This window comes from Carassius carassius, chromosome 23 (assembly GCF_963082965.1).
Source record: "Carassius carassius chromosome 23, fCarCar2.1, whole genome shotgun sequence".
Classification (NCBI taxonomy): domain Eukaryota; kingdom Metazoa; phylum Chordata; class Actinopteri; order Cypriniformes; family Cyprinidae; genus Carassius; species Carassius carassius.
Window position 1 is genome coordinate 24,990,471 of NC_081777.1, and position 21,223 is coordinate 25,011,693.

The window sequence follows — 21,223 nt, forward strand, 5'->3', positions numbered from 1 at the left end:
ACCAGATTAATTACAAACGCCAGAGACGGATGGATGTCCCCAGCGTTAGTGTGCCAATATAATGCATTAGATATCAAAGTAAAATAACTTATTCATAAAGAAGACGGAGTACAACTCACTGAATAATGAATGCAAGCTCTTTGGCACTCACTTCACACTTGGTTAGATTTACGATTTCTGGTGCACATCATTTGTTTGGGAGGCTCAATTTGTCTCGCAGTAACGCGAAAGGCGTTTCCTGCTGCAAAGTGCAGCGCTGTGTATAATAATGTGCAGCTGTTGTTTGTGTTGCTATTAAATCGTGCTTATTCTCAGTTGAACAACAAATATTTAGCTCACTTGTATACTCATATACAGAATTTACAGAAGCATTAGGGGTGATGTGTGAGTTTGAATAGTGCGTGCCAGCAAAGCACAATTACTGGATAGAAATCAGTCAAAATCAAGGGATTATTTTACCTACAGTACATTTTGACAAGTGGTGAGGATATGACGTGATTGGACACGCAGTGCAACATTTATCTGTGATGCATAGTGTGCTGTAATTTCACTAACAGCTTTACTCACACAAGTGCATCTCCATTTGAGCCTGGATTATCTTTGGACTCCTTTCCCACGGCTTTCACGGAGTTAGATTCTTCTGCCATCCCTAAAAGATGATGCCAACAATTCAACTGAATTCATTGCAGAATTCATTAAATTCCTATTTCAATGAAAGGAGCTCTTGTGCAAATCAGGCATCTTAATCCGATCATAAACTTCACAAAATAAATTCAATAATTAATTTAGCAATGCTAAAACAGGAGTATTTCAATTGAAATGGGAATAAAATCAATCAACATTAATGTAATACCTGCAAATCCGTATATTGTGCGGTTGTAATCAATCCGCGTGATACAGACGAGAGTTTTTGGTGTTGCTAATTTATAGACCAGTTTATGCTATATTTCCCGGGTGATTGCAAAATTACCTTCTGATCCAACAAATATTAATCTAAAATTGCATGTGCGTTTGAAATTTATTTGACTCTACAGCATAAAACCTGACGTACGCGTTTAGACCACAAGCCACACCAAACTGATAAAAAAATTGCGATCCAAACAGATTTCCCCAAATACTCCCATTGGTCGGACAAAAAGACATTCCCGCCTCAAACCCACGCCATTGGTTTATTTTGGCACAGAGCCGTCTCTTTGTTTTCTGATTTGCTAACACTGCTGCCACTGAAACAACAGCGATTGATCACCAGTTAACCTACCAACGGAAGAAAGAAAAGAGAGATTTCTCCTGACAGTAACATTAAAATAATATTTAATGATAGAATTATTATAATATAGTTATACATGTCTTAAAACATTATTTGTTATGGTCTCTGATGACTGTATTCGATACCCATGAATTTTAAGACCTCTCATCTCATATTTCTCTCATATTGATGTCATCATGAAACATGAGCATATTGCCAACCCACTTCTTTTCGTGTTGGTCTGAATGAAAATGCAAATTCGTTCTTTGCCACTAGCTGTTTCCCCGGCAACGCTGTACACAAAGCAGCACTGCGCTCACAAACTCTGCATCAGGCATTACATGAATGATGACATGAGACCAAATCGGACCAATCACTGCAGATTAGCGTCACGCAAAGGAGGGGTTTGGAAAAATTTATATTTGAGCAAATCATTTAGAAGCCCTTAAGCAAATAAGGTAAAAGTAAATGTTTATTATGAGACAATGGAAGTGTTTGTTGACCTTGCATGTATGTCAGCCTATTTTTGGTAGTGATGGCAAAATCGAGGCCTCGTGAACCAATGAAACAGTTGAACCAAATGTGCCATATTGTTTCGATGCTTCGAATCAATCCGACACCCGTCTCAACGGTGACACCTAGTGGTCTCTTGCAGGTGTTGATCTGAAATAACCTTGACGAGCCATTAATAAAATGTGTTGTTTTTTTATTATTAAAATGTTCTAATATGTGAAGCTTGTAACCTATAGGCTCCTCACTGTGCATAATGTTATTTTGGTCATGAAAAATGAATATTAATAAAAGAAATCAAGCCACAATGTCTCACTTTTTTTAGAGATTTTTATTCAAAAATATTAATTTATCTGCTGTGGAAGGACTTAGCCTACTTCTTTTTTTACAGATAATTTCTCCAGCCTTTGAAAAAATCCTCTCACAAGGGACACTTGTTGCTGGCATACAAAGATATTTTTTTGCAAGGACATACAAATGAGCAAAGGTTACTGCTCTCTCTTTCCAGTAAGTTAGTGGATCATGAGTTCTGGGCAAATACGCATCGTTGATGTATTTTTTCACTTCCACTGTGGCATCAGCTGTAGCATTGTGTATCATCTTGGTTTGATGGATGCGAGTATCAAAAAGTTCCCATAAACTGTCCTGTGTTTCTACTGGTGTTGATGGTGATGGTGATGATGATGGGTGTGATGTTGACATTTCTGGGTCTGAATAAAAATGAAAACAGCAATTAGTAACAAATCCTAAACTGACGGCATATATGAAGGATATATTATATTACATGATTCAGATTACATAACATAACACAGACTGAAACTGCTCACCAGGATTTGTGTTTGAACGCATCAGTGAAGCACACTCCAGTGTGATATGCTTTTCAGCTTCCTGGGCTTTGGCAGCATTTCCAAATGCCACATTTTTGAACCTTGGGTCCAGCAGTGTAGCCAGTGCCAAGGCTCTAAAACTCTCATAACCTCCACATCTGGAATGCAGACCTTCTTGCAGATGTGAGCCTATGAGCCAAAACAGGAGAAACACATATTTATAATAATGACAATAATATGACAGTTATGGCCAATCACATGGGTAGTATGGTCATTGTGGCCTACCTAATTGAACAGTTGATTCCTGCGTTGCATTTCCTTTTTTCTGTGCAAGCTTGTGCTGCAACATCCTGTACAGTGGTATAAGCTTTGAAGCAGACACTCTCTTTTCCTCTGACATCTCTGTTGTTGCGAGTTTGAATGGTTGCAGTATTGACAATGATTGTTCAATAATGTCATAATCAATACTTGTCAGGGGAACAGTATCATTGTTTAAGTTGGAAAGTTCAGCAGCCACTGGTTCACGTTGGTCATACAAGCGCTGTAGCATGTCAAATGTGCTGTTCCATCTCGTGTCAACCTCCTGTATCAGTTTCAGAGTTGGTCTTCCCATCAAGCTCTGCATCTCCACAAGCTTGTCCTTTGCTTTACAGCTGGATCTGAACAACCCCACTATCTTTCTGGCCTTCTGGCGTATTTCATTGATGACTGGGGTTTGATCTAGTGCCTTTTTCACAATCAAATTTAAAGTATGAGCAAAACATGGGACATGGCGAAGGTGGAGTAGCTGGGCACTTAGGATCATGTTAGATGCATTGTCAGTCACCATGCACTGAACTTTGGAGGTTATTCCCCACTCAGCCATTAACAAGGCTTTAGCCTCCATGAGATGCTGGGCTGTGTGGGTTTGGTAAAACCTCCTTACACCCAGTACAACAGTTGCCATTTTTGCCTCTGGTGTTATGTAATGGCAAGTCACACCAAGATATCCATCCATATTAATGGAGGACCACATGTCAGCTGTAAGGCTAACAAATTCGGCCTTTTGTAGGTCCTCCATTGTCTTCTCCTTGGCTTTGTTGTACTTTTCGCTGACCATTATTTTAAGCACCTTCCGGGATGGGAGGACATAGCTTGGATCAAGCTTGTTCACAAATGCCCTGAATCCCTCATCGTCCACGATGGTGAAGGGTTGCAGATCCTTCACCACCATGTTTATAAGAGCCTCATCCAATTCCCTCTGTCTGACTTTTAAAAGAGAAGACAAAACATACTTTCAGACAAATACATTGGAAAAATACAGCTTCAATTAGTGCACATCTATTAAAAGTATAGCCTACTGGTTCATTATTTGGAAACCTTCCAGTGTTTATAATCAGTGCTTTATATAACTTATAAACTTTATAAACAGTGTCCCAAAAGGTTGTAATTATATTTCAATTATAATTATATCCCAAACAATGCATACCTTGCTTAGATGGCCCAGCAGTGTCAGTAGCAGGCCTAGGTACAGGGGGAATGCCATCCTCTGCACCCTGCAAAATGGCAGGATGAGTGCTCCTCAAATGGCGCATCATGGATGATGTATTGTTGCAGTAGGCTAGCTGCCGATCACAATACACACATCTCACTTTATTTGGGGTTTCTAAATGGAAATGCTCCCACACCACAGATGTACGGCATCTCTTCTGGGGAGCTTCCATTTTATCTATCTATCCAAATCTATCTATCTATATATGAATCGATCTATGTATCTAGATATGTATCTATAATCTATGTATCTATATATGTATCTATCTATAATATATGTATTTATATATGTATCTATAATCTATCTATATATGTATCTATCTATAATATATGTATTTATATATGTATCTGTAATCTATCTATATATGTATCTATCTATTAATCTAGCTGTCTATATATATTTATATCTATGTATCTATTAATGTGTCACTATATGTATACTCTGTCTGTCTCTAGCCTCTCAGTCAATGTGTTGTGTAAATTTAAATGTAAGTCTAAATTGCCTATAACTAATCAAATCGCACTATGTCACTATATCACCAAAAATCCGCTATCTCAAAGTCAAACTCCTCTCACAAAAACCCACGAGGTCAAAATGCGTTTATTTCACTTTTATACAGATGTGCGATTGTGTGGTCTGTTCCCGACCGTTCCAATCAAACGCTGATTCGGCGGACCACACCTGATGAAACAATTAGTGAAACACTTCGAGGCTTCGTTTGGTCATAGTCACGTGACATGGGTGTTTCGAATCACGCTTCGGATCAGTGTTTCGACACATCTGCGCTTCGGGATCTCGCAAAGCTTCGGAACGACTGTTTCGCTTCAGCCATCCTTAATTTTTGGGGACTCCCAAAACCAAACTATGATATCATCATATTCACCAGTTGTTTAATCACAATGCAATAGGACAATTGTTTACACACGTTTTCTGGATATGCAAACGGAATTAAGTAATTAAATATAAACTATTTTGCATAAAATTGCATCAGAGAAACCAGCACATCTATTATTTTTTTATATCTTGTTATCTAATATCTAGTTGTATAATCATGCAGTGGTATGACTTTACATATAATTGCATACATTGATAGATTGCATAGAATGAATGAATTAATTTGTTTGTTTATACATAAACATTTTGTATACCTTTTTTCTTTTACTAAAATACTTTTACTAAGGCATCTACCCTTCCTTACCGTTTAAATATCCCAATATATTACTATATTATTTTTTATAATATCTTTTTAAAAGCTTACTCCATACATTTGAGTGTTCCGTGATGTCATGCATTGGACACAAGTGTGCGCGGTTCCTTTAAGAGAACCCGGAAGTGGATGTGAATTGCAACACTATATACAAGGTTTATTTTGGTGCTTATTTGTCAGGTGCGCAATGGCATCTTTCCACTTATGTACAGCCGCGCACTCTTTGCTTAAGTCTTATCGACACAGAGCAGTGTTAAAAACGGCCCAAGGACTCAGAGTGTTGGAGTTAAGAAACATGTATCTATGTACTTCCATCGCAGTGCACAACAGCATGGAGGAGATCCTGAGAAAGACAGTGGCCCCATTGCCCACCTATGAGATGAGAGACAAATCTCCGCCTCCACCTGAATCCAACAGTCTGGAGTTCATGCACTTCTACAAGAGTTTAGAGAAAGAGCAAAAGCTGGAGTTTCTCCAGAAGCTGTCTTATGATTTCGGGGTAGATCACAGATGGGCGTCGGATCTGGCTGCGAAGTTGCTGGACACTCAGGGGCGCGAAGTGGCCACCATCCTGCAGGTGGAGGACAGGTTACGGTACAGTCTAACACCCCGCTACCGACAGCTGCTCTCGCACATCAGCAAGGTTCAGGGCGGGGTGAAGTTTCTGGTGGACTTCAGGGCAGATCTCATCGAGATAAAAATTAGTGACAGCCCGCATATGAGGGTAAATACACATTATTTTATTGCTACTGCCATAGCTCTGCTATATTCTATTGCTATATCTCTACTATCTATCTATCTATCTATCTATCTATCTATCTATCTATCTATCTATCTATCTATCTATCTATCTATCTATCTATTCTTTTTACCAGACATGTTTCCAACTTTTGCTTTAATATCCCACTATTCAGGCTTTTTATTGGTTTATTTATTTATTACTACCCTCAGAATAGCAAACTATGAAATCGCAGTTCTGAGAGGAAACACCTACATTGTTTGATATAAATTCGCAATTGCAAGGAAAAAGACAAAATTGTATGATATGTTGCAATTACTTTTTAATTTTTTATTCTATTGGCAGACAAAAAAACTATATTGCAAGATGCAGACTCATAAAACAAAAATTTTGATTCTATATATAATCTTGCTATATATATATATATATATATAATTGCTTTTTTTCTCAGAATTGGAAGAAAAAGTCAGAATTGTGAGATGATTACCTTAATTATAATTCTGTGGAATTATGATTAAACATACTAATAAAAAATAAAACATTCAACAAATGTTTATATTTTAGTGAGCATATTTAAAAGAGTTGCATACCTAGTGTCAACCCTGTTTACCATCATAAACCTTCTAACTCTTGATTAAACTCTGGCTCCCTGATTTTGTAAAGTAATTAACTGATTATTGAAAATATGATATTTGTAGAAACATCAGTATTATATTTGTAATGAACAATGTGTAGGTGCTGATGTCATGGAATGACCTCCTGGCTTTTCCAGTGGTTTAAGTGACTACTGCATTCCCAACATTGGCTTTGGTTATGACATGGCATGCAAACTTGTGATGTGCCCTTTCCCCTACTTTAGATCCTGGTGGTCTCTGATTTCGCATGACTGGATGTGTTTGCAGCCAGACGACCTTTGTCCCACATTGGTGAACGTCACAGGCTTCAGCTGTGACATATTTTGTAATGTTTTGGTGCCAAATATACATTTGAATTTATGGCATGACATTTTAATTTAAGGCATGACGTCATGGAAACATGTCTGTAGTGCACACAAAATCTACAGTGCCTCACATTTCATTCCTGTTATAGCTCCTCTAAATTTGGTCAAACTACTATAATTTTTTTTCATCTATTAAACAAGATAAATTATTTTTTAAAATGTATTTTAATAAATTTTTTTGAGACTTAAGCCTTTAAGAATTTTTAAGCCATTTTTTATACATGCTGAACTAGAATGCTTGCCATTCTCAAAACGAAACGCATGCCTTTGCAAGTTATATTTCGGTCAATTTGAATATGCTTTCAGATCTATTTTACACATTTACCTGGTTTGAATTCCGTTCAGCAGAATCTTCATGGCAGCAGGGATGATCTGATCTGCTGTTTTAGTAATGAGATTTCAAACTCAGCATTTACTGTGGACTTGAACAGGTGGATTGAGGAAAAAAAACTTTATGTACATTTGTAAAAAAAAAAAAAACAACAAAAAAAGTTTTTTCGAAGATGTAAAAATATTATAAAAAATACTTTATCAGTCCTTCTACAAACAGTACCCATATGCAAGAACAATTATGTTTTATTGTTGCCTTATGAGCTTACACTATTATGTGCTTGTTTAGTTTTGTAAGTGGTGTTCATTAATTGCTTTATATACTGCAGAAATAATAAAATTAATATGGTAGATTGCTATTCAGAATATTATTAACTCTACACAGAATGGACATTATAAAGAATTACCTAATAACATTTAATTTAAAAGGTTGTAACTTGAATTTGCAGAGTGGGAAACAATCAGTGAAAGCTGGATCCATTCTGAAAGCACCATTGATGTCAAGTTGAGATTCAACCAAGCAATAATTTGGTCACATGATCATCATGTATTCTGCACTTTATTTAAAAGCCTTTTTACCTGTTAGTGAGTGTTAGCTCAGCTCTCAGCAGTAGCATCCTGTGCTTCTCGCTCTCCATAATAATATTGCATAACACCATATCCCTAAGGTACAGGTATGCTTCAGAGAGACCGTCTGGGACACCGCCATCCAATCAGATTCAGTGTCATTAATATGTCTATGAGCTAGTGACAGTGGGCTAAAATAGCAGCCAGTTTCAGTGTAAGATCGTTTTCGGTTACCCAAAATCGAACTGTCCATCAGTTGACCCGTTGCTAAGATTAGTTACTGTTGCATGCTCAGACAGACATGCTTTGCAAATTGTCCTGTGAACATCGCACATTTCTGTGAAATTTGTTTAGAAATTACAGGATATTACTTGTTTATGGACTGGAATGAAGTGATGTTGCCAAGTGTATTTTATCTTTCTTTTTCTTTTTTTTAATTGCAGTAATGGTATTAAAAACAGAGGGGAAAAACTAATTTGACAGCAATTAGTATACATGAACATTGAATTTCTTGAACATTCTCAATACTTCAAATGAACAAATAGGAATATATTAACATTAAAGGAATATCTACGTGCCCTCAGGCCATTCACAATGTATAAGAGTTTGTTTCTTTAGATTTGGAGAAATTTAATTCAAATTCAAGTTTATTTGTATAGCGTTTTTTGTTGCAAAGCAGCTTTACACAAAATTAAGTTTCTACAATGTATTTTGTAGTTGCTTATCAGTGGTCACTATGTCAAATTGATGTACATATGGCAGAATTGTACTGTAACACGGTATGGTAACAGCAATGATTATATGTTGCAATCAAACTTTGCAAAATTTGGTTGTTTATGTTGTTTCAGAGTTGGCATTATCTGATTTCCTCCGAGGGGTTGGCATCATCTCTTCTCAGGTGTTTTGGATCCAGACTGAAGCTTGTGTAAATCCTAGTTAGGCAGAAACAGAGAAACAAATGCAGACATAATTAGCATAGCTGCTGTTCCAATCAAGCAAAAATGATTTGTTCATCCCAAGCTAAGAAATAATAATGTGCATTTGATCAGATATAACTGCAGTACAAGATTTGAAGATGCATTTTTTTAATGATTGGCCAAAGAGATGCGTTTTTAATCTAGATTTAAACCGAGAGAGTGTGTCTGAACCCCGAACATTATCAGGAAGGCTATTCCAGAGTTTGGGAGCCAAATGTGACAAAACTCTACCTCCTTTAGAGGACTTTGCTATCCTAGGTACTACCAAAAGTCCAGAGTTTAGGGAGCATGATTGATTGTAGCGTGGAAGAAGACTAGTTAGGTATGAAGGAGCTAATCCATTTAGGGCCTTATAGGTAAGTAATAATATTTTGTAACTGATACAGAACTTAATAGGTAGCCAGTGCAGAGACTGTAAAATTGGGGTAATATGATCATATTTTTCTTGACCTGGTAAGGACTCTAGCTGCTGCATTTTGGACTACCTGTAGATTGTTTATTGAGGATGCAGGACAATCACCTAGCAGTGCATTACAACAGTCCAGTCTAGAGGTCATGAATGCATGAACTAGCATCCTCTGCAGTGAATGGGTGCCGTCAAAAGGAGAGTTCACACACCTGATAAAAACATCATAATAATCAAGAAGTAATCCACACGACTTTAGTCCATCAATTAACAGCACCTTGTGAAGTGAAAAGCTGTGTGTTTGTGAGAAACAAATCCATCATTTGGTGTTCAACTGTCACTTCTGGCCAAAATACCAGCCGATAATCCATAAGCTTTACACTTCACAAGACATTAATTGATGGACTGTAGTCCTGTGGGTTGCTTGTGGATTATTGTGATGTTTTTATCAGCTGTGTGGACTCTGATAAAACTGCAGAGGAACATTGGTGAGCAAGTCATGTAATGCTAAATTAAAACATACATTTTAGAAATGAAGGTGATAGATGCATGAACTTCTCAAGATTGGTGTAAAGAAAAAAAAAAAAGCTTTTATCATCTGTGCACCTTGTGTTAGTATTATAAGTGACTACCACACCTCTGTTTCACAGACAGAGAGAGTGGAAACTGGATCTGAAAACCATAAACTGTGAACTAGCACCTGAACTGATTTAGCTCACCTCCTAGCAAAGTGCTGAAGAACAAAATGTGTTAAAATGACAATAATCGGTCAAGACAGAGAACAGCTAAGATGCTGAGCTTTGCAGTAAAATTAAATCACACATCCCAAACTCTCTTGAACAGAATTATCAGGATCCCAAAGAAATGTCAGTTCAAATCTCTGACCAGGTGCATTTCTTGGTATGTAATCGATAAACCGACATAGTCTGTCTGGACTCGAACAGGTGCCCAGCAGAACTCCTCTAAGTCTGCATTGTATTGGACAGTCAGCAAGCTGCTTGCAGTGGTTTTCACAGAGCAAATTTAGGAGGACTATACTGACATGTCCTCTCCAGAATGAATGATCAAAAGTTACACTCATGGGTGCCTTAAGACATTTACATTTCCTCAGTTCATTAGTTTTGAGATTTACATTAGAGGTTTATGTTATATAGCAGGAGAGATCTGATCTCGGAAATATTTTTAAAAAGTCATTTTGAAGTAGCATTGTACCAAAATTCTTTTGCAATATCTATATACATTTGATGCTGTAATATTTTTAAAGTGATTACACTGTGTTTTGCATATACATATTTTAGTGACCTTTAGATATATATGCAACTAAACAAAATAAATAAAATATAGTTTAAATAAAGTGACTAAAATATTATAGGAACACTCCACTTTTTTGAAAATAGGCAAATTTTCATTCAGCCGATCCCCGGGTTTGGCGGTAGCACTTTTAGCTTAGCTTAGCTTAGCATAGATTATTGAATCTGACAGCCTCTCGCTCAAAAATGACCCATAAAATCACACATATTTTGCAACAAAAATGTTTATTTTGGATGCAATTAATTGTGATTAATGGTTTGACAGCACTTTTATATATATATATATAAAAGTGCTGTCAAACCATTAATCGCATCCAAAATAAACATTTTTGTTTCAAAATATGTGTGATTTTGTGGGTCATTTTTGAGTGAGAGGCTGTCAATTCCCTTAAACCATCTTTGTGTTTTTTTCACAGCATAACTTACAAAGCTACAATTTCTCAAATGCTCACTGTGTAAAACAGGCTTTAATTTTATGTACAGTGTGTACAGGTGAAAATTGTTTTAATGTCAGATTTCTTCTGTTTGCCCCTGCCTTCTCCACCTTTCGTTTACGTCAGTAAAATCAGAGAATGTCAAAAGGCCACTTTCAGGTTCTGTTCAGGTGCAGTCATTGACATTCTTGCTCCTTTTGTGCAAAGCAGATTCTGCACTCTATTTCCACCGAGTGAATGTTCTCTGGCCTTTTAAATTTCAGCGTGGCAAAGGTTTTTTCTAGCATCTTGGTTGGATTAATAATTTGTGATCTATGCATCTGCCTTGACGCGAGTTATAGTTTACCGCGAGTTCGATATCTTCTTTTCCCTTATGCACATAAGAAAATAAATAAAGCGGCCCAAACATGGCAGCGCTTTTGAAAGTTGTGGCCTGCGGTGCGATGGCACATATCAAAGTTGGATTCCACTTATGTACACTTGGCCCTAGAGTAAATTCAGCCGTGTAAGCAAATACAAAACTCTTTTGGGTGAAGAATTTCAAATGCTTTCGGCTGCCCTGCATTTGAAGGTAGAACACCGAATAAATGCTTAGAAGTAATTTCCCAACCCAGAGAGGATTTGATGAGTTTAAAGTTAAGTGGAACGGTGACTGCTGGGGCGGCCAGCAGCTGTGGATTGCACTCCGAGTAAAGCTGAGATAGACAGAAAAGCAAAATGCCACAGACTACATTTCCAGTTGAGTCCCTGATGGTCTGCTTTCCTTGAACAGCCATCCTGTTTTCAGGCAGCGCTACAATCTCAACTTTGTTAGATTGTTTTGCTGCTATTGGGAACCTTTACCCTGACACCCCTTGGTTATTTTCTACATACAAATGCATCACTTAGCGACACATTTCTGTATGCTGATCTGAGCGAGTGGGTTTATAAGCAAAAGTGTGCCGGGAAATGGTAATTCGAGATCTTTTTGCTTGCAGGCACGGCTGAAAGCGCTACAATAAGGTCAGATTTCTACGTGTGCTACCTATAGATGAAGCCAAAGCATGTACGGATGCCCGGTGTGGACGTTTGATTGACAGGCCCGTAATTCTTTTAAGCACATGCATCTGTGGGATAGGCTAGTGTAGAATTTTTAAAACCGCTTTGTGCGAGTGCCCCAGCGACTAGATCCAGATATTTGTATGCGTGTTGTGTTGCTCATCACCATTATGAAAGGAATCTGAGTGCAGAACCATATCTCATGTGGGGAGCAACAGCACTTTGATGAAATGGAACTGTGTTTACCACAGAAATCTTTCAGCGTCCTAGTATGGCGCTCTAATGAGAATGAGAACACTACCAGAGCAAATAAACAGATGCTAAGAGCTACAGAGGAAAATGAGACCACTCGGAAAGTGTTTTGTACTGTACAGATGAAAAGGCAGCAACTGTGAGTTGGTGGGATTGCTGCACACAATCTGTGGAAGTGACTGCGAAATATTAATTCCCTTGACGGAAGCTGCACACTTTATAATTAGGCACCATTATGAGCGCAGCTGTACTGAGAATGATTCTTGAAAATCGATGGGTATTGCACATGAATTATAATTTTTTTTTTTGCACATGATGATTTAGTTTTGCATGATCATTTGCAAACCTCTCTCTTTGACCCTTAGGTCAAAAACATGCTGGTTTTGTGGCTTCACGTTTAAGAATATATGTAAATAACCTCTTTGCAATACTGTGATTTCTTAATTATCCATTTTATCCAATTCAGGACTTCATGCTATACGTGTATTCCAGTGATGAAACTGCATGTTCACTTCTCACTTAATTCAACTCTGATCTTCTTGTGTTTGTATATCTTGTTATTAGGATCTGAACAGCACTCTGAAGAGTCTTCTGTCAGAATGGTTCTCTGTTGGCTTACTCCGACTGGAAAGAATCACTTGGCAGTCCCCATGCGAGATCCTTCAGAAGATCAGCCAGTAAGATCTCTCTTGTATGAATAAACATTTCCTTTTTAGTCGTCTTCCCAGTTGAGCCTTTTTTTATCGTTTGATCCTACAGGTACGAGGCAGTCCATCCTGTGCGGAACTGGACTGATATCAAACGCAGAGTGGGGCTGTACCGGAGATGTTATGCCTTCACCCATGCCTCCATGCCTGGAGAGCCACTGGTGGTGCTGCATGTTGCCTTAACTGAGGACATATCAAATAATATCCAGGTAAATACAAATGAAAATCACATTTGGTATTCATTGCAAAGAATAATTTATGGCTTGATGGTCAAATAGAGTGTAAATGAATTATTGGGTTATGAAGGGAGAAAGCATCATTACTTCTTACCAGTACCTGAAAGGATCATAAAAATGTGTAAGGAGACAGTAGGGGTGTAAGACAGGAGCTAAAGATGCTCCAAAACAGCACACTTTGCCTAGAATGTACAGAATTCTTCACTATGGTCCCTGATTCTGGAAACACCTCCAGTGAATCCTGTGTGAGTTTATTCATTCATCACGTGCCTTTTATTTTCCCAGGGAATTGTAAGAGAGTTTTCCACTCTAGACGCAGACGAAGATGTTAACAAGATCAATGCAGCCATCTTCTACTCCATCTCCTCCACTCAGGCCGGATTGCAGGGGGTTGAGCTTGGAAACTACCTCATCAAGAGGGTGGTCCGAGAACTGCAGGTGGGCAAATGAATGAGAAAATGAATCATAAAAGTGATATTTATCAGAACGGTTTGAAGAATTTTTGCAGTGAAATATCTGTAGATAAATAATAAATGCTCTGAAAACAGTCTGCTGTTTATATGGTAGAGTCGAGCAAGATTTTCAGCCTTTTTGATATTTTAAAGTATTCAACAGTTAAAGTAATGCATATTATAGAAATGTTTGTGTGTTTGCATATTTATATTAAAATGAATTATTATTGTTATTTAAAGTAATCAGAAATTTAAATAACATTATTTTAAATAGAAATCATATTTTAATCAAATTTCAATTCAATTTTCAATTCAATTCAAGTTTATTTGTATAGCGCTTTTTACAATACAAATCGTTACAAAGCAACTTTACAGAAAATTAAAAATAATAATAATAATACAAGACGTAGTCAGCTAGATGATGAACTATCAATATTATTGATTAATAGTAATTATATGATGCAGTCACACATGTAGCAATAATTGTTAGTTCTGTTTGTTGATTCAAGGTTAGGATCATCTGGGGTCCTCTGAGGGTCAGCATCATCTCTTCTCAGGTGTTCTGGATCCAGACTGGAGCTTGTGTAAATCCTAGTTACCACGGGATGTAAATCCCGTGGCAAAACATAGAAACAAGATAGAGACATCATTAGCATAGCTGCTGATCCAACAAAGTAAAATTAGTTTAACCCAAGCTAAAGAATAAAAATGCAGATGCAACTACACTCACAATTTAAGAGATACATTATTCGAATGCTTGGCGAAAGAGATGCGTTTTTAATCTAGATTTAAACAGAGAGAGTGTGTCTGAACCCCGAACATTATCAGGAAGGCTATTCCAGAGTTTGGGAGCCAAATGTGAAAAAGCTCTACCTCCTTTAGTGGACTTTGCTATCCTAGGAACTACCAAAAGTCCAGCGTTTTGTGACCTTAGGGTGCGTGATGGGTTGTAGCGTGGTAGAAGGCTAGTTAGGTACGCAGGAGCTAAACCATTTAGGGCCTTATAGGTAAGTAATGATAATTTGTAACAGATACGGAACTTAATAGGTAGCCAGTGCAGAGACTGTAAAATTGGGGTAATATGATCATATTTTCTTGACCTGGTAAGGACTCTAGCTGCTGCATTTTGGACTACCTGTAGCTTGTTTATTGACGAAGCAGGACAACCACCTAGAAGTGCATTACAATAGTCCAGTCTAGAGGTCATGAATGCATGAACTAGCTTTTCTGCATCAGAAACAGATAACATGTTTCGTAGCTTGGCAATGTTTCTAAGATGGAAGAATGCAGTTTTTGTAATCTGACTGTAGAGGAAGTAACAGTACATCCGTCTAGTTGCAGATTGTAATCTACAAGATTCTGTGTGGTGTTTTTTGGTCCAATAATTAATATCTCTGTCTTATCTGAATTTAATTGGAGAAAATTATTTGTCATCCAATCTTTTACATTTTTAACACACTCTGTTAGCTTAGATAATTGGGAAGTTTCATCTGGTCTCGTTGAAATATATAGCTGAGTATCATCAGCATAACAGTGGAAGCTTATTCCGTATTTTCTAATAATATTACCAAGGGGCAACATGTATATTGAAAATAGAAGGGGACCTAGGACGGATCCTTGTGGCACTCCATATTTTACTGATGATAAATGAGATGACACCCCATTTAAGTAAACAAAATGGTAGCGATCGGACAGGTAGGATCTAAACCATCTTAGAGCCTGCCCTTGAATACCTGTATAGTTTTGTAATCGATCTATGAGTATGTCATGATCTATGGTGTCGAACGCAGCACTAAGATCAAGTAAGACTAGAAATGAGATGCAGCCTTGATCTGACGCAAGAAGCAGGTCATTTGTAATTTTAACAAGTGCAGTTTCTGTGCTATGGTGGGGCCTAAAACCTGACTGAAATTCTTCATACAGATCATTTTTATGCAGGAAGGTGCTCAATTGAGCAGACACAACTTTTTCTAAAATTTTAGACATAAATGGAAGATTTCATATATATGAAAATATGAATATATATGATATAATGATATATATGAATTTCATATATATAAAATTCATATATATATATATATATTTCGACATAAAAATTAAACACAAATTTAAATAAAAAATGTTTTAATTGAAGTTTTATTTATATCAAATTCACTATGTATAATCAATTAGAATTATGTATATGAAAATTTTTGTCTATTTTCCCTTACTTTTGTGATATGGCGTGTCAAACCAAAGTCATTTTTCCCTTAATATGCATTAAAAAACAAATACACAGTTTAATTAATTCATTGGTATTTTATAATTAACTCTTTACAAAATAGTAATTGAATCTAAAGACTGCAATACCATTAATATATTTGTCCCAAAGCATCACCTAGCACCAGGCATTGTACTTTAGCACATTTCTGAGCAGGAAGAGACTGAAAAAAAGCAGGAAAACGAATAAAATTTCAGCTGTCACCCTCAATAACATGAAGATGGAGGGACACATGGCATGTCACAGAGCTCCTGCCTCTTTACTAGATGAAGGCGAAATTAAATGGAAAAGAAACGAGAGGCACTCAGCTTTATAGATTCAGATGAGTTTTGCTTCGGCGGGAATGTTGGTGAAACAAAGTGCTGGATGGCTGTTTGTGTAATAGAGGTTAACCCTAGTAAAGAGCTCTCTGCGAAGGGCTGCGGTTATCAGAGAGCTGATTTACCCAGATGAGAGATTGAAGGCATCATTTGAGTGGAAATGGACACTCGATAGATATTATTTCATGCAAATTGTGCATGTTGATGCTTCGGGTTTGTATTTGAATTAGTTTTTGAAGTGTGTGTGCAAACGCAGCTGACTTGTTTTTCTTCAAAACAAATTCTCTCCATCTTAGTCCATAAATGTCCATACGATCCTAACAAAAATGTTCCATGGTAACCATAGTTTCCAGTAAAACACCATTGTTGCTCTAGGTACTAAGTTTGTTACTACTGTTATAAATAGCCTTTTACATTTTCTGAAGAACAAGCCACACAGTTTCATATGTGATTACTTGCATGCTAAGTTTATCAACTTTGTATTAAATCTGTGTGAGAAATTTAAAGCTGCGTATAAAACTTGAGAATATTAGTTGAGTTTATGTAGTTTGAAAGAAAGTATAAAGTACCTGTGAGAGCTGGAGCTCATCCTTCTGCTGAAGAAAGAGTAAAGGTGACTCACCATGCCACAAGGGGATGATTGGCGTGATGGATGGATGATCGACAGAAGAAAAGAGGTGGAGAAAGGTCACGGTGTGATTTAGGAGAAGGAGGGTTTGCTTGTTTTAGAGCAGAATCCTCATGGGGCTCTTTTGCACTTGCTTTCTATCTTATATTCACTCTCTTCTTGTCCTTACTCTTCATTCTCTCTCGTCCTTGCTCTCTGTAGCTTTAAACCTGCTGACTGATGTTTTACAGTAAATTGAGTTGATGAATGAAAAGTGATCCTTGGACATGCTTAATCTTCCTTCACTCCTGCCCATCTGAAGGAGTGATGCATGGCAAAGAATGAGAGCGAGAGGGAAGTGTGCAGGACTTAAAATCTCTGCTCCTCCGGGGCCAGTCTGACACGTTTGGTTTGTTCAGTGCTTTCTTCTTGTTGAATGTTGGCAGAAGAGGGAGAGAAATGAGTGTGTCTATGTCCTTGTGGGGGCCGAGAAAGAGACACAGTGCACTTGTTCAACATGGTTTTTAAATTAGTGTGGATGGAGGATAAAAAAAATAAAGAGAAAAAAAGAGTAAGGAGAGCGGATATAGATATTTTATATACAAATATCACAGTTTACACACAAATAGTCAGCAATGTGTGTATGTGATTCATAACCTGTGATTCATGAGGTCGAGTGTTTTTGAGTTGTTCATTAAAAGAGTCAGTTCATAAGAGTCATTGCTCATTAATCAACTCAAAAGACTCATATGTCCATGAATAGAGACACTCCTTGCGTTAACTGTCTGTCTTCACCTTTCTGTGCAGAGTGAATTTCCTCACATGGCCCAGTTCTCCAGTCTGTCTCCCATCCCCGGCTTCTCCTTATGGCTACAAGGGGCTCTCGGACAGCACAAGAAGGAGGGCCGTGCCATAGAGCTCCTGTCTGAGCAGGAGTGGAGGGAGGTGGAGGATGTGACGGGAGCCGTCCCCGGTACCCCAGCTCTGGAGGCCCTGCGCAGGCTCATCAGCACCAGCGAGTGGATCCGCTCCGACCGCCTGGTCCGCGCTCTGGAACCTGCGCTAATGCGGCTCTGTGCCTGGTATCTGTATGGAGAGAAACGGCGGGGCTACGCCCTAAACCCTGTGGCCAACTTCCATCTTCAGAACGGCGCCACTATGTGGAGGCTGAACTGGCAAGCTGACACAAGCCCACGAGGGATGGCCAACTCTTGCGGCATAATGGTTAATTATCGCTACTTTTTACAAGAGACCAGCACTAACAGCGCCGCCTACCTGCAGAATAAAGTCATCAAGGCTTCGGAGCAGGTGATGGGACTGGTGTCGCAGTTCCAGAAGAACAGTAAACTCTGAGTCAAATCTCTAGCTCTGTGCTGGAACTCAAATTCATTGTTATCATTTTTGACTCTGATCTGCACAGGGTGGACAAACACAATGAAGATTTAAATGAGCCCCATATGGATCTACAACTGAAACCAGCAAGTCATATTTCATTGTTTATTCAGAGATGGACAGTTGTACTCTGCCTTTCTGAAAGATAATAATCCAATAAATCTAATTCTAAAGGGATAGTTCACCCCAAAATGAAAATTTTGGCTTCATATACAAACCCTCAAGTTGTTCCAAACCTGTATGACTTTCTTTCTTCCTCAGACAATTGTCCTGCAGCTTTTTCATGCAGCAGCTGTTCACAATGACAACATAATGTCATAGATTAAACATTATTAAAATTGTCCATATTTATCCATTAAACTCTGTGAAGCCATACAACTTTTTGTAAAGAATAAAGTTAAATTTAAATAATTATTTGTTCTCAAATTGTTCATGCACATCACTTATGAATATTTAGCAGTAGCACACAGGTTTGATGTCATTACATGTGAGAACAAATGCTATTGACGCCCAACCTAAGGTTTGACTTTAAAAAGAAATGGTCCTTACGAGTCATTTGCTCATGAAATGGCATTTGTTGTTAAGAAATCAAGACACTCTTTGTATTGTATGTTTTTGGCAGAACTAGACAGAAGATTTTCTCGCCATTATTTTGCCTTATGGATAGAGGGTTTTTCGGTTCTGATAACTATGTAAAAACGATTAAATATATACAATTCAACTATAAAACAACATAATATATGTATAAAACAACATACAGTTTGGCATGAGGGTGAGTAAATGATGACCGAATATTCATTTTAATTGAACTATCCTTTTATGACGTTTACTATGATTACCCAGCATGCTGCTTGGTGATGTTACAATGAGATTTCACTTATTTTTTTTGAGGTGTTCCAAATCTCCACTAATTTCAATCAAGAAAAGGATAATCTTCAAAATGAATCTATTTTTCTCAGTCCTTTTCAGCAGCGCTTGAGCCTCTGTTTGATTAGCCAGTTGCTGATTTTGATGTAGACTTATGCTACACTCTGAAAGACTGGGGGTAATGAAGCGGGACGAATCTATCAGCCTCTGTCATGTCTTTGCCTTCTCAGCGGGTGTACGTAAGAGAGCGTTCCAGCGCGCCTGAGTGGAAGCTGCTGTAATAAATGATGTTTTGATTCCTTCATTAGCGGGATCTGATTCAATGTGAAACGGCTGTCTGTATGTAAATGTGTCTCAATGTGCCAGCTAAAAATGTTTATTTATGAATTAAAATTCTGCTTATCTTCCAAAAACTGATTCTTTCTTTTGTTTCCATTGTAAACATGATGTACTATCTCGACGGTTTGATCAATTTTTGGCAATGGAGGATGTTCAAACGTTTTTTTTAAGTTAACACAGGACAGTACGCTATCTCGTATTTGGACAGATCCATTCTTTGGCGGTTTAACTGGCGGTGTTTAAAGAGATTTAGCACTCTCCAGCAAGCATTTTATTCCTCCATGACTTCTGTCTCTAGTGTCTGATAACAGACTGCAGTGTTCAAGTAGGCCTCCTGTCTTTTTTTCCCTCCATTGTTGTGTAAAGTATCTCAGTGTAAGTTGACTGTGAAATTGCATTTTTACTCTCAAAGGAGGCACACATCTTCTCTCCCCCGTCCCTCCATGCGGTGCCCTAGAAACTAATGAAGTGAGAAATAAAGTAAAAATAAATTGATGATAAATTTATGATATTCACTTAAACCGAGCACTGTTTGGAAACAGAACAAAGCGGACAATGTTTAAAGGATGCCCTTGAGAAACTCCTCCCTCAGTGAGGGAGGAAATGAGGAAAACACATCGGTAGGCACAGGCCCAAGGCTGGATGGATATACTTCACAGCATCAAGCGCTTTACTGTGAGGCAAATACATGAGGTTGCATGGTAACTGCATAGTGTAGCATCCACAATATGGTTCAAACACAGTTGATTCAGTTCGGATTAGTTTTTCCCAAAATCTGATACTTGTGTAGAAAATATGTCTGTTTTGGCTTATGTGCATGGTTTTAAGATATTCGATGTGAAACTGAAAGGCTTTTCGTTTTAAGTGTCTCACAAAAACATCACAGATCAGGAAATGAGGTGTAAAGAGTCCTGATGTTTTCAGCCATTCATGAAGAGACGTTTCTATACAAGTAAAATGAAAACCCAGCGTTGCTTTGAGCCTCAAAATTGAAAGGAACAAGAATTCAGTTGGAGATTATGACCTAATAAATTTTTTGAAAAATATGCATTTTGAGGACTTACAGGACGACTCTAGGGAGGACTAAAGGTGTTGCTCATCAAAGACACATTTGTATTCGAGCTTTACAAGCCTCAGGTACTTGTTGGTATTCATACCATGCTGCTTTCATACACACACACAGATGATAAACTGCAAATTTTTAAAGCTGTTATTGAAGAAAATGTGACCATTAGCGCGAGTCTCAAAATCCACAAGCAGTTCAAAGTACCAACAATAATTTCAAGAAGTTGTGACTAATTCAAAGTAACACATTTTTAAAAAGCTTTTCCAAATCTGCAGTAGAGAGACATAATTAGTCTACAAGCATTTTATTTGTACTGATTAAAGTTAACATGGAATGTCATGCAATTTTTTACGGGTCTATAATTATGTGCTATTATTGCCATAAACTAAATTTCAATCAGAATTAAATTGATCATTTATTTTTTATTGATAATAATATTAACCAAACAGCTATTGGCTAACATTATTTACCCCATCAAGATAAAAGCAAGATTTAGAGCAAGTTAATCAATATTGTACAGTATTTACCCATATTATTTTGAAAGGATTAAAAATACTTGATTTTAGTAGGAAAATATCATATACACTAGAAGAAATTAGCCTT

The 21,223-nt window shown here is 37.6% G+C and overlaps 2 protein-coding genes across 3 annotated transcripts in view; one reads left to right on the forward strand and one right to left on the reverse strand.

The window, feature by feature from the left end:
• Positions 1-1,083, reverse strand: part of LOC132101631 (DNA topoisomerase I, mitochondrial-like) — a 36,163-nt gene extending 35,080 nt beyond the window's left edge. The window contains exons 1-2 of one of the 2 annotated variants that reach the window (XM_059506714.1): positions 854-1,083; positions 568-649 (exon numbers count right to left, since the gene is read on the reverse strand). In XM_059506714.1, coding sequence (XP_059362697.1) covers positions 568-647 — 80 coding nt within the window. In that variant the 5' untranslated portion in view covers positions 648-649; positions 854-1,083. The remainder of the gene's footprint in view (positions 1-567; positions 650-853) is intronic. The other variant, XM_059506715.1, reaches the window with a different exon arrangement.
• Positions 1,084-5,446: 4,363 nt separating this feature from the next.
• LOC132101632 (malonyl-CoA decarboxylase, mitochondrial-like) lies at positions 5,447-18,963 on the forward strand. Its single transcript, XM_059506716.1, has 5 exons — positions 5,447-6,045; positions 12,939-13,051; positions 13,134-13,290; positions 13,603-13,755; positions 17,764-18,963. Exons 1-5 carry the CDS (start codon positions 5,509-5,511, stop codon positions 18,307-18,309), a joined length of 1,506 nt encoding a protein of 501 aa, XP_059362699.1. The 5' UTR covers positions 5,447-5,508; the 3' UTR covers positions 18,310-18,963.
• The last annotated feature ends 2,260 nt before the right edge of the window (positions 18,964-21,223 follow it).